The following is an 11,486-nucleotide window of genomic DNA, read 5'->3' as shown; positions in this document are numbered from 1 at the left end:
ATATCTACTGAAGTCATCAGTGAAAGTGATAAAGTAGCTGAAACCACCTCTAGCATTTGTACTCATTGGTCCACATACATCTGTATGGATTAAACCCAATAGTTCAGTTGCTCTTTCTCCAACTTTAGAGAAAGGTTGCTTTGTCATTTTGCCAAGTAAACATGATTCGCACTTACCATAATCCTCTAAGTCAAATGGTTCTAGAATTCCTTCCTTTTGAAGTCTTTCAATGCGTTTCAAGTTAATATGGCCTAATGGACAATGCCACAAATAGGTGAGATCTGAATCATCCTTTTTGGCCTTTTTAGTATTTATGTTATAAACTTGTTTGTCGTGATTTAATAAATAAAGTCCATTGACTAATCTAGCAGATCCATAAAACATCTCTTTAAAATAAAACGAACAACTATTGTCTTTTATTAAAAAGGAAAATCCCTTAGCATCTAAGCAAGAAACAGAAATGATGTTTTTTAGTAAGACTTGGAACATGGAAACACTCTTCCAGTTCCAAAACTAGCCCAGAGGGCAACGACAAATAATAAGTTCCTACAGCTAATGCAGCAATCCGTGCTCCATTTCCCACTCGTAGGTCGACTTCACCCTTGCTTAACTTTCTACTTCTTCTTAGTCCCTGTGAATTGGAACATAAGTGTGAGCCACAACCTGTATCTAATACCCAAGAAGTTGAATTAGCAAGTATACAGTCTATAACGAAAATACCTGAAGATGGAACGACTGTTCCGTTCTTCTGATCTTCCTTTAGCTTTGGACATTCTCTTTTGTAATGGCCTATTCCATCACAATAAAGACAGCTTGATGTGGACTTGTCCTGCTTTGATTTAGCATTGCCCTTGGACTTTCCACTTTTCTTGAACGGTCTCCCTTTAGCCTTGAGTAAATCTTTGGCTTCACAGTCCAGTATTATCTCAGCCTTTCTGACAAGGTGAACAAATTCTGCAACTGTTTCTTCTCTTGGTTCACTTAGGTATAGTTGCTTGAAGCGACCAAACCCACTGTGCAGTGAATTGAGCAAGATAGAGACTGCCATCCTTTCGCTTATTGGTGTTCCTAGCAGACTTAGGCGATCGAAATATGAATGCATAAGATCCACATGGAATCTTAGTGGGACGCCTACCCTTTGTTTAGTGCGAAGGAGCTGAACATGTGTTTCTTGGACTTCCATCCTATAACACCTGTTGGGAGAACTAACCTTTAGACCAGACATTGATTCAATCAACTCATGGACGTTCAGGTCCTTGTCCTCCGTGCTTCCACGACAGATATCCCTCAGATCCTTGATGAGCGTAAAAGGTTCATAAGCTACAAACCTTCTAGCCCATTCATCAAGGATATTATTCAGCATGAGACTCATAACCTTTTTGAGATCCGCATCCCAGGCGGAAAATCTTTCAAGGGTCATGTCTCTGGAAAAGTAGCTTGGCATGGGATGTAACAGTACATACTCAAGTCCATTGAGTCTGACTATTTCAACTAGCTTAGCTTCCCATTCAAGAAAATTTGTTAGGTTCAGCTTGACCATAAGCTCAGAACCCATGATGATGTTTTGATTGTTGTTTGCCATAATTAAAACTACAATTGAAAAAGAATAAAATAATCATTCACAGTTTCTCTTAATAAACTTAAATTCTAGCATACATGCATAATTCAATGTTCATTAAGCATTTTATTCAAGTTATGTGTTCCGGCAGGTGTGAATAAAATGATTCCAAGATCCTAAAACCCATTGAAGAATTAAGCACATTATGTATTTAGACTCAATTCTAAAATCTTTTAGGTAAGCAAAAGCCTTTTGCTAATAGTCTAGAAACTACTCTTGGTTGATAGGTACGTCTAAGAACTTATTAAGTAAACCTATCGATGTTGCCACGACATAAAAGGACTCCTTACTTATATCGTTGAGTTTCACCAAAACTAACATGTACTCACAATTATTTGTGTACCTTACCCGTTTAGTATCGATAAGTAACACCTCGCTATGGCGGAAAACTATTACTAAGATCGATGTAAAGGATATCCAAGTAAGTGTTATTTTGGCATGGCACCTTTTAACTCAATTTTTAAGTTTGGAACTTAAGGCTCTTACTATGTTGGTTAGATTTTAAATGAACTAAAATCCTTAATCATGCAACATAATCAAGCTTTGATCTCATGCATATTTAAGACATATTTAATAGCAATAAATAACTTAAAGCATGCATAAGATAAATGTGATCTAGTATGGCCCGACTTCATCTTGAAGCTTCAACTTCAAGTCCGTCTTGAAAATGGATTGGAAACTCCGTCTTGAATTTCACCGTGGGATGCGCCATTTTCTTCAAGTAGGATAAGCTATAATTAAACTAATTACAACTATTTGATGGTACGCAGACCATATTTGAATTGAAAAACAAATTTGGTGCTTTAGACCAATTACATTCAAATTAATGGTACGCAGACCATATTTTCTATCCTATTTGGGCCATACTAGTCACTTCATAACCTGCAAAACAGTACATATAAAATATATATACCATTAATCCATTCATTATCATGAATGGCCCACATAATTGGTTAGTTAAAACACATTGTATGCATCACATAAATATTTGCAGCAATTAATTAAGGGCACCAATAATCTACCAATTATTCAATCCTTATTAATTTTATCAAGTTGTTTAACCTTAAAGGATTTTTAAACCTAATCAAGAGTTTATGACTAAAATTGCTCCCACTTAAACCAATAAATTCATATGCTTTACTAATTTTAAACATAAAAATGTATTTCTAGTCTAACTGGAAACATACAAATTTAATTAAAATTTAAAGCTCATATAAATTTATAATTGAATCCACTTATTTAATTTATTTTTCAGTTGGATTTAAATTAAATCAAGGTTTTTAATTTTAGTAAAATAATTAGAATAAATTAAAATTTATAATAATTATAATTTCAAAATTAAAATCCAAGAAAACAATTTAAATTATTAATTTTAAAATTAATTAAAATTACATGAACTGAAAATCTCAAATTAAAATTTAAAACGATTTAATCGTAACACCAGGTACGCACATCACCACGCAACGCACAGCCATAGGCCACACGCACACGCAGCCATCGCTGGCCACGATGCGCGTAGCCTCTGTGCTGTGTCGCGTCTGCTGCTGCTCACCCTCGCAAGGCACTGCACGCGAGCCTGCGCGACCCAGCGCTCGCTGCACGCGGGCCAGCGCTCGCTGCACGCGGGCCAGCGCTCGCTGCACGCGGGCCAGCGCTCGCTGCACGCGGGCCAGCGCTCGCTGCACGCGGGCCAGCGCTCGCTGCACGCGGGCCAGCGCTCGCTGTATGCGGGCCAGCGCTCGCTGCACGCGGGCCAGCGCTCGCTGCACGCGGGCCAGCGCTCGCTGCGCGCGGCAGTACGCGCTGTGGCGCAGCTCGCTTGCTTCCCACACGCGACTGCTCGCTTGCCTTGCACCTCGCCCTCGCCCATCACATAGCATACACGGCCAGCTCCTTTGCTTCGCGCGCGCGCCACGCTTTGTTGCTCGCTGCATTCGTACCGCACGGGCGACGAGCTCCCTTGCTCGTCGTCGCGTGCCCGCACTATGCAACACCCCTTAAGGGTAACACGTAGCTTCCATTGCTTTGTGCGTGCAACATTCATGAGCGTTTTCATAAAAATTTAAAATTTTTAATTTAAAATTAATGACGAATTAATAAAACATATTAATTTCATAATTTTAGGGCGAAAAATCGAAGATTTTTTAATCAATTAATTTCCGATTAATCATGGATTCAAATGTAGGTCATAAAAATTAAAAATTTAACATAAATTAACAATTTTTATGGTGGATTTTAATCATGGATACCTAATTAAATTATTAATTAATTATGAAAATCAAATCAATTCTAAATTATTCGAATTTCAACAAATTAATCATAATTACAAATTAGGTTGTATAATTAACAAGTCTAGGCATTCATAATTGTTAAACATATACTGTAGGTCAATCAAAAACTCAAGATTTATCAACAAGAATCGCAAATACTTAATTTAACATCTTAAATTTACAAACTTTTGCGTTCGAAAAACTAAAACCTCCGAAAAGTCATAGTTAGGCTTCGAATTTGGGAATTCTGGGTTCGGCCGAAAAGTATTACTTTTGTCAAAATTTTAGAATGCCTTTTACATGTGGAATTGACACAAAAATCACTCGATTTGGATGAGTAACGAAGAAACTGCCGAAAAACTACGTACATATAATTAAATAAACGCAATTTGCAATTAATTACGAAATTAATCACCCCTTTAATTCTTTGCAAATTTGTAAAATTTAACCATGTTCATGCAATTTAGATTATGAAAATAATAAGAGGCTCGTGTTAGGTTATGATACATATGACAATACATAAATCATGCGGAAAAACCATAAAGCCAGGAAAGCATATTATTTACACATAATCATTTAGCATAGTATAAATGCATACACTTTGTAGCGTGCCTTCCCTAGCTGTGCCCGAACCGAACAAGAACAAGTCTTTAGGACTCCAAGTGTCGTCCCTCCGTAGATAGTCCACAGTACGTCCAGATCCGCCTCAAGATTAACCAACTAGAATCGCCCTTAAGGTGCTTAGGAATTTTCGGCTATTATTGTGCAAGTGTATGGCTGAATTTTCTTTCAAAAACTTACCCTTTGAATACTTCATTCGTGTTTATAAATTATGACCCTAGGCCCTCATTTATAGAGGTTTGGAAAGGGAATTGGAATCCTAGTAGGATACGATTTAATTAAACTTAGAATCCTACAAGGACTCTAATTAATTAAATAATCCTAATAAGAATACGAATTTAATCATACACCAAATCCTAATAGATTTAGGAATTGTGCATGGACAAAAACACACACGCACGGAGCCACGAGGGCGCCCGCACGCGTGCGCTCGGCCCACGCAGCCCACGCTGGGCAGCCTTGCCTTGGCGCGCTGGGCCTGCCTTGCGGTGGGCCTGGCGCTGCCTTGGGCTGGGCGTTGGCGCGCGTCTTTGCTTGCTGGGCGATGGCCTGGCTTCGTGCTGGGCTTTCGTCCGGAAGGCCTCGTCCGATGCTTATTCGTACGATACGCTTCCGATTAAATTCCCGGTTCCGGAATTCATTTCCGATACGAACAATATTTAATATTTCCGATTCCGGAATTAATTTCCGTTTCGAACAAATATTTAATATTTCCGTTTCCGGAACTATTTTCCGATTCCGATAATATTTCCGATTCTGACAATATTTCCGTTTCCGGCAATATTTCCGATTCCGGCAATATTTCCATTTCCGATAATATTTTCCGATACGTACCATGTTTCCGTTTCCGGCAACATCTACGACTTGGATAATATTTATATTTCCGATACGATCCATATTTTCGTTTCCGGCAATATCATCGTTTCAGGAGTATTCATTTCTTGCTTGTGACGATCTCAGCTCCCACTGAAACCAAGATTCGTCGATTCTGAATATCCATAGATAGAGTATTTAATGCCATTTAATACTTGATCCGTTTACGTACTATTTGTGTGACCCTACGGGTTCAGTCAAGAGTAAGTTGTGGATTAATATCATTAATTCCACTTGAACTGAAGCGGCCTCTAGCTAGGCATTCAGCTCACTTGATCTCACTGAATTATTAACTTGTTAATTAATACTGAACCGCATTTATTAGACTTAACATTGAATGCATACTTGGACCAAGGGCATTATTTCCTTCAGTCTCCCACTTGTCCTTAGGGACAAGTGTGCATTTCCTAATTCCTTTGTCGCTCGATGCTTGCTCTTGAACATAAGGTAAGAGTTGTCATCCTTATTATGTCCAGAGGTGTTTCTCGGTTTCAGAGTTCAACTGATCAAATAAACAGATAATCATAGCCTATGATTCATCCGAGCACGGCCATGCATTTCACAGTTTCTAGCTCTCCGAGTGGCCTTGTACAACTTTTAAGCATCTCATCCCGATTTATGGGAGGACAATCCCAATCTTGCGATCTTGAGATTAGACTTCGTTTGATAGGTGATTGCCTGAGCGTTGCCTTTATAGCCTCCTTTTACGGTGCGACGGTTGGTCAACGTCAAAGCAACCAGTTCTCAAACAAGTAATCTCAAATCACTCAGGTATTGAGGATTTAGTGTCTAATAATTTTAATGAAATTTACTTATGATAGATTTTCATCTCTTACAGTAAAGTTTCATAGGTCTGACCGATACTAGTATTTCCAAAGTAAGTATCTATGCAAATGATTATGACATTTCCATGTCCACATAGTTCAAGAAACAGAACTACTAGTCATCTTGCATTCTAGTCGTCTAACGTTTTCTATGCGTCCAATTTTATAGAAAACTCCGACCAGGGACCATTTTCAACTTTTGACATTCAAGTTCACTTGATAGACATTTCTTAGTCACAGGACTGGTCCTGACAGTCTATCTTGAATATATCATCAAATTTGAAGGGACTCATCATTTAATACTAAACCAAGATTAAATGGAATATGAAAATACATTTCATATATGATAAATGTTCAACCCCAATGTCTTACAACCATGGGCCTCAAACCCATCTTTAAAACAGTTCATGGAATTCAAAGCTATGCTTGATTTCCAGTGCTACAATGTGAGTGTTGCTTCTCACTTGTTGCATAGGTTTAGTTATCATGCTTTGCCAATCTTAATATCCTTTTCATCGAATGAGATAGATGATAAGATCTTTTGAGTTTGTTTATTATGTGATCTAGTCTTTCTTACTTCGATACTGGTTCTACGCATTTTGCAATGAAGAACCATCAAGCCAACAGACAGGTGATCTACACAAGTTCAGTGAAGAACTCTTTAAAACAACCCTGTTTTATTGCTTTCTTAGGCAATAAGTACTTTTACTTCAACTGTTTAGGTTGCTAGTGATGCTTTGTTTGGACTTACTTATCCAAGGAGTTCACAGATATGCGGAAGACTTTCCAACTATATCTTAGAACATAGAAATTAATATTTAATTTCCCACGCAACAACTCATGGTCTCCAACCCATGTTGCCATTTTCAAAACACGATGCTCTATAGCTCGTCCTTGCCAATGGTTAACTCCAAGGGAATCTTGCTTGATCCTTTGCCAGTGTTTATGCGTGTAGCATCAATATTTAGCATATCTTTATTTCCTTGAATCAAGAACTATTCCTATGTACCTTTTCAAGTACCATAAGTATTCTTGATCTCAACCTAGTTGATCTTCACTTAGATCAATAGAGATTGGTATGTGTTCGTCATGCCTAAAGTCATACGATACGTTTTTGGCGATCCTCATATTATATCATACATGATAAATTCTTTTTCAGAATAATTCCCAATTGAATTATATTCATGTAACTTTAGCTCATTCTAGTTTCAGTAGATACTGAATTCAGCTAAATTTGTTGACATATAATATAGGTTTAAGAATCTGACTTGGATTCTTTGATGTTTAACTTAGTAAATGCTTATACATAGTTCAAACATCCTTTACTTAGATTTATTCATATGGGTCGAATATCTCCAATGGAGTCTTTCGTGTTTGATTTAGTAAATTCCATTACTTAACCTAAAACAATATTATAAGATCTTTGTAACCAGATCTTAATACCCAGTATGTACTAAGTTTCGCCATGGTCCATCATTGATGAATAATTTCAAATCTAAGTCATTAGCATTTGAATGTTATTTCACAATAGAGAGATATGTGTGTGATACACACAGGACCAATTAAGTTTTTATGTACTCCCACTAAACTTCTTATATATCTATAAGAATCATGTACATTTTATGAAACTAAAATACTTATTAGCTTCACTAAAATACAATTCCAATTCCCAATTTCTTGCTTAAATCTGTACTTAGATTTCATAAGCTAGCATTCATTTGAAGCACTATTTGGATCCACAAATCCTATGACATGCCATGTACATAGTTTTCTTCCAACATTTGATTGAGGAATACATTTTGTCATCCAATTTCCATACGTACCAATATGCAATCATTGCTTGAATTATAGACTTGAGCATTGAGGTTTCAACACAATCCACGTCGTGAATTTTCTTGTAACCTTTAGCAACTAATCTAGCTTTGTGTGTGAACACAATTCCATGTTTGATGGTTTTTATCCTTAAAACAAACTTGCAACCAATAGGTGTGAAACTATTCTTGCAAATTAACAAAATTTCAATTTTGTCATCAAAACATTGAGTATGTTTTATGGCCTCTAACCATTTAAAACATTTGAGTCTATATATGGCCTCTAACCATTTTAGGGAATCTGGGTTTTATCATAGCTTTCTTACAGGTCACAAACTCATTAATCTACATGATAATAGTTTGACTGCAAGTTGTAGGTTTCTTTACTATCTAATAGAAGAATCGCATAGCTTCAGTGATCTGAACTCCATGTTTCTTCACTATCTAATAGAAGAATCTCATAGTTTCAGTGACTTGAACTCTATGCCTACTTGGGTATAGAACATCAAACAATAGAATATCAATGGCCACTTGAAAGTCCTTTGATTATTCCGTTCTCCTTGAAGCACTTGTAAAGTCTTCTAAGAGATGTCTATTCTTTAAAGCCACTTCTAAAGTCCTTAAAGAATAAGTTCGGATTTTCTGAAGCACTTCGAAAAGCCTCCGGAATGTCCGTTTATGTTTGTTGTTCGCCTCGAAGACTTTCGAGGTCTATTTTCTCCCACTTGTCATTTTGGAAACGAATCTCCAAAAGGACATTATTTCGAGCAAACAAACATTATGTTCTCAAAAATTCGTGGTAGAAACAATACCCTTGTGTCTCATTTGAATAAATCACAATGAAACATATATCTATACTTGGGCCTTAGTTTGTTGAATAACAAACACTAAGCTCCCACTGAGTTTAGCAACTCTTTAGATATATATAATTGAAAAGATATGCTGAAATTACTTTTCAATAGCTTTGACGAATTTGGTTTAGTTTGGTGGTAGTTGAGCATTTTGTTTTAGAAATTATAGGAAAAGTCTTTATGATTCATCATTAATCGAATCAAGTACTAATTGACTTCGATTATTCCAACTAAGATATGCCATATCTTATGGAGCTAGATCGTGAAATTACAACACACAATCATTGATGATCATTTTTTGTATAAGTAATCAACAACATGATCTAACCTAGATCTTTATGATTTCTTGCCAAGTGGATTTCATACTTCTGAATCTTTGAACTAGCCAAACAGATTCAAACTTATATCACTCCGAGTAAATGAACCAACATTCACTCAAATCTAGGTGAAATAATAAAGTCATAAAATCGCTTTCTTTAGCTTTGAACTCTATTGTCTAGGCGTTCTAACAATAGTTCATATCTTTTGTTACTTTCAACAAGTAAGACTAGCTTGTCTTGAATTGATCTAGAAATCAATCAACTTTCAAAAGTCCATTAAAATAGAGCATATGAATGTTAACTTGTTGATATGGTCTAAGCAACAATGCCAAAGATTAGTGGAACTCAAATCAAGGGGTTGATTTGAACCTAGTAAAGTTTTTATTGTTAAAGAGTTGTTTGTTTTAATCAAGCATATTGACTCAACCCAAAATGACCATTTCATTCAAATAAACAAACAAACAAGCATTGTTTTCGTTCTTCTGAATGTGAGTGTTTCTGTGTCTGAAGCAGAAATTTAGGTATGCTGATTATGGAACAAAATAGCCATTAAGTTCCAGCCTTTGAAAGGACTTAAAACAAACTAGATGACCCTACAACTAATGTAGCATTGACATGCTTCATTTCCCACTTGTAGGTCATTAGTGTATCCTAGCTTCCATTGTTTGAGTTATTACCGAAGTAAGAACCTCAAGCGGTATATGATACCAAGGAAGTTTGATTGCTAGGTCACTCTCTTTAAACATAAACTTATAGGTAGAAACGGAATCATAAATTCCTTTCATTTGTTCCTTGTTTTCCTATTTCTTGTACCCTTTCTTATAGTTTTAAGAATTGAATTCTCTAGTGTTGACTTTTATACTTTGTTAGACATGTCCAATGTCACTCCAACAAAGTTCTTACCATCTAATTTATGTTGAATATTAAGTTTCAACTAGATGATCTTACCAGAAGCTTCTAAAGTTCTCTAAGCATCGATCTATTCGAATGTCTAGGGACTAGACTCATTCGAGAATCAAATGGACAAAGATATTAGGTTGTTAACCATTGGTAAAGCTGAGCGTTTTAAACTCAATGCTTTATGATCTCAAAACTACAGTGTATTTTGAATTCACAAGCACCAATTGGTTTGCCATTCGATTTTGATATTCGAAAACAACCATAAAAGTCGCTATAAGAAACGTACATTTTGAATTGCTCATTTTCTCTCATTTCCATGATTCGTTCTTGGACTCATTACCAATCGAGGAAATTTACTGTTACCTTTCTAAAAGGATTTACTGCAGTGCAAGATATTTATTATAAAAAATAATTAAAACATACATTGAAGCATGCAAAGTCTAAACATTTATCATGAGTAATAACTTGAAAATTAAAGCAATCATGCAATTTCAACAAGTTTTAGCATTTTATTCGAATTTATTGTTCCGGCAGGTGTGAATAAATGATTCAAAGATCCTAAAACCATCGAAGAATTAAGCACAGTTTGTCGACTCAATTCTAAAACATTTTAGGTAAGCAAAAGCCTTTTGCTAATAGTCTAGAAACTACTCTTGGTTGATAGGTACATCTAAGAAATTATTAGGTAAACCTATCGATTTTGCCAAGACATAAAAGGACTCCTTACTTATATCGTTGAGTTTCACCAAAACTAACATGTACTCACAATTATTTGTGTACCTTGCCCCTTTAGGACCAATAAGTAACACCTCGCTGAGCGAAAACTATTACTAGATTGATGTAAAGGATATCCAAGCAAGTGTATATTTTGGCATGGCACCTTTTAACTCAATTTTTTAAGTTTGGAACTTAAGGCTCTTACTATGTTGGTTAGATTTTAAGTGAACTAAAATCCTTAATCATGCAACATAATCAAGCCATGATCTCATGCATTTTAAGACATATTTAAAGCAATAAATAACTTAAAACATGCATAAGATAAATGTGATATAGTATGGCCCGACTTCATCTTGAAGCTTCAAATTCAAAGTCCGTCTCGAAAATCTCCGTGGGAGGCACCATTTTCTTCAAATAGAATAAGCTATAATTAAACTAATTACAACTATTTGATGGTACGCAGACCATATTTGAATTGAAAAACAATTTTGGTACTTTAGACCAATTACATTCAAATTAATGGTACGCAGACCATATTTTCTATCCTATTTGGGCCATACTAGTCACTTCATAAACTGCAAAACAGTACATATACAATATATACCATTCACCCATTCATTATCATGAATGGCCCACATAACTGGTTAGTAAAACACGTTATGCATCACATAAATATTTGCA

The 11,486-nt window shown here is 36.0% G+C and overlaps 1 protein-coding gene across 1 annotated transcript; it reads right to left on the bottom strand.

Moving 5' to 3' along the window:
- Window positions 1-498: 498 nt before the first annotated feature.
- Window positions 499-1,081, bottom strand: LOC130466917 (uncharacterized). Its single transcript, XM_056835480.1, has 2 exons — window positions 721-1,081; window positions 499-631 (listed from the first exon to the last, which is right to left on the bottom strand). The coding sequence occupies exons 1-2, from the start codon at window positions 1,046-1,048 to the stop codon at window positions 615-617; spliced, it is 345 nt and encodes a 114-aa protein (XP_056691458.1). The 5' UTR covers window positions 1,049-1,081; the 3' UTR covers window positions 499-614.
- Between the last annotated feature and the right edge of the window lie 10,405 nt (window positions 1,082-11,486).

This window comes from Spinacia oleracea, chromosome 2 (genome assembly GCF_020520425.1).
Source record: "Spinacia oleracea cultivar Varoflay chromosome 2, BTI_SOV_V1, whole genome shotgun sequence".
NCBI classification, from domain to species: domain Eukaryota; kingdom Viridiplantae; phylum Streptophyta; class Magnoliopsida; order Caryophyllales; family Amaranthaceae; genus Spinacia; species Spinacia oleracea.
The sequence above is the reverse complement of the archived record's forward strand: the minus strand, read 5'-3'. Positions and strand labels throughout refer to the sequence as shown.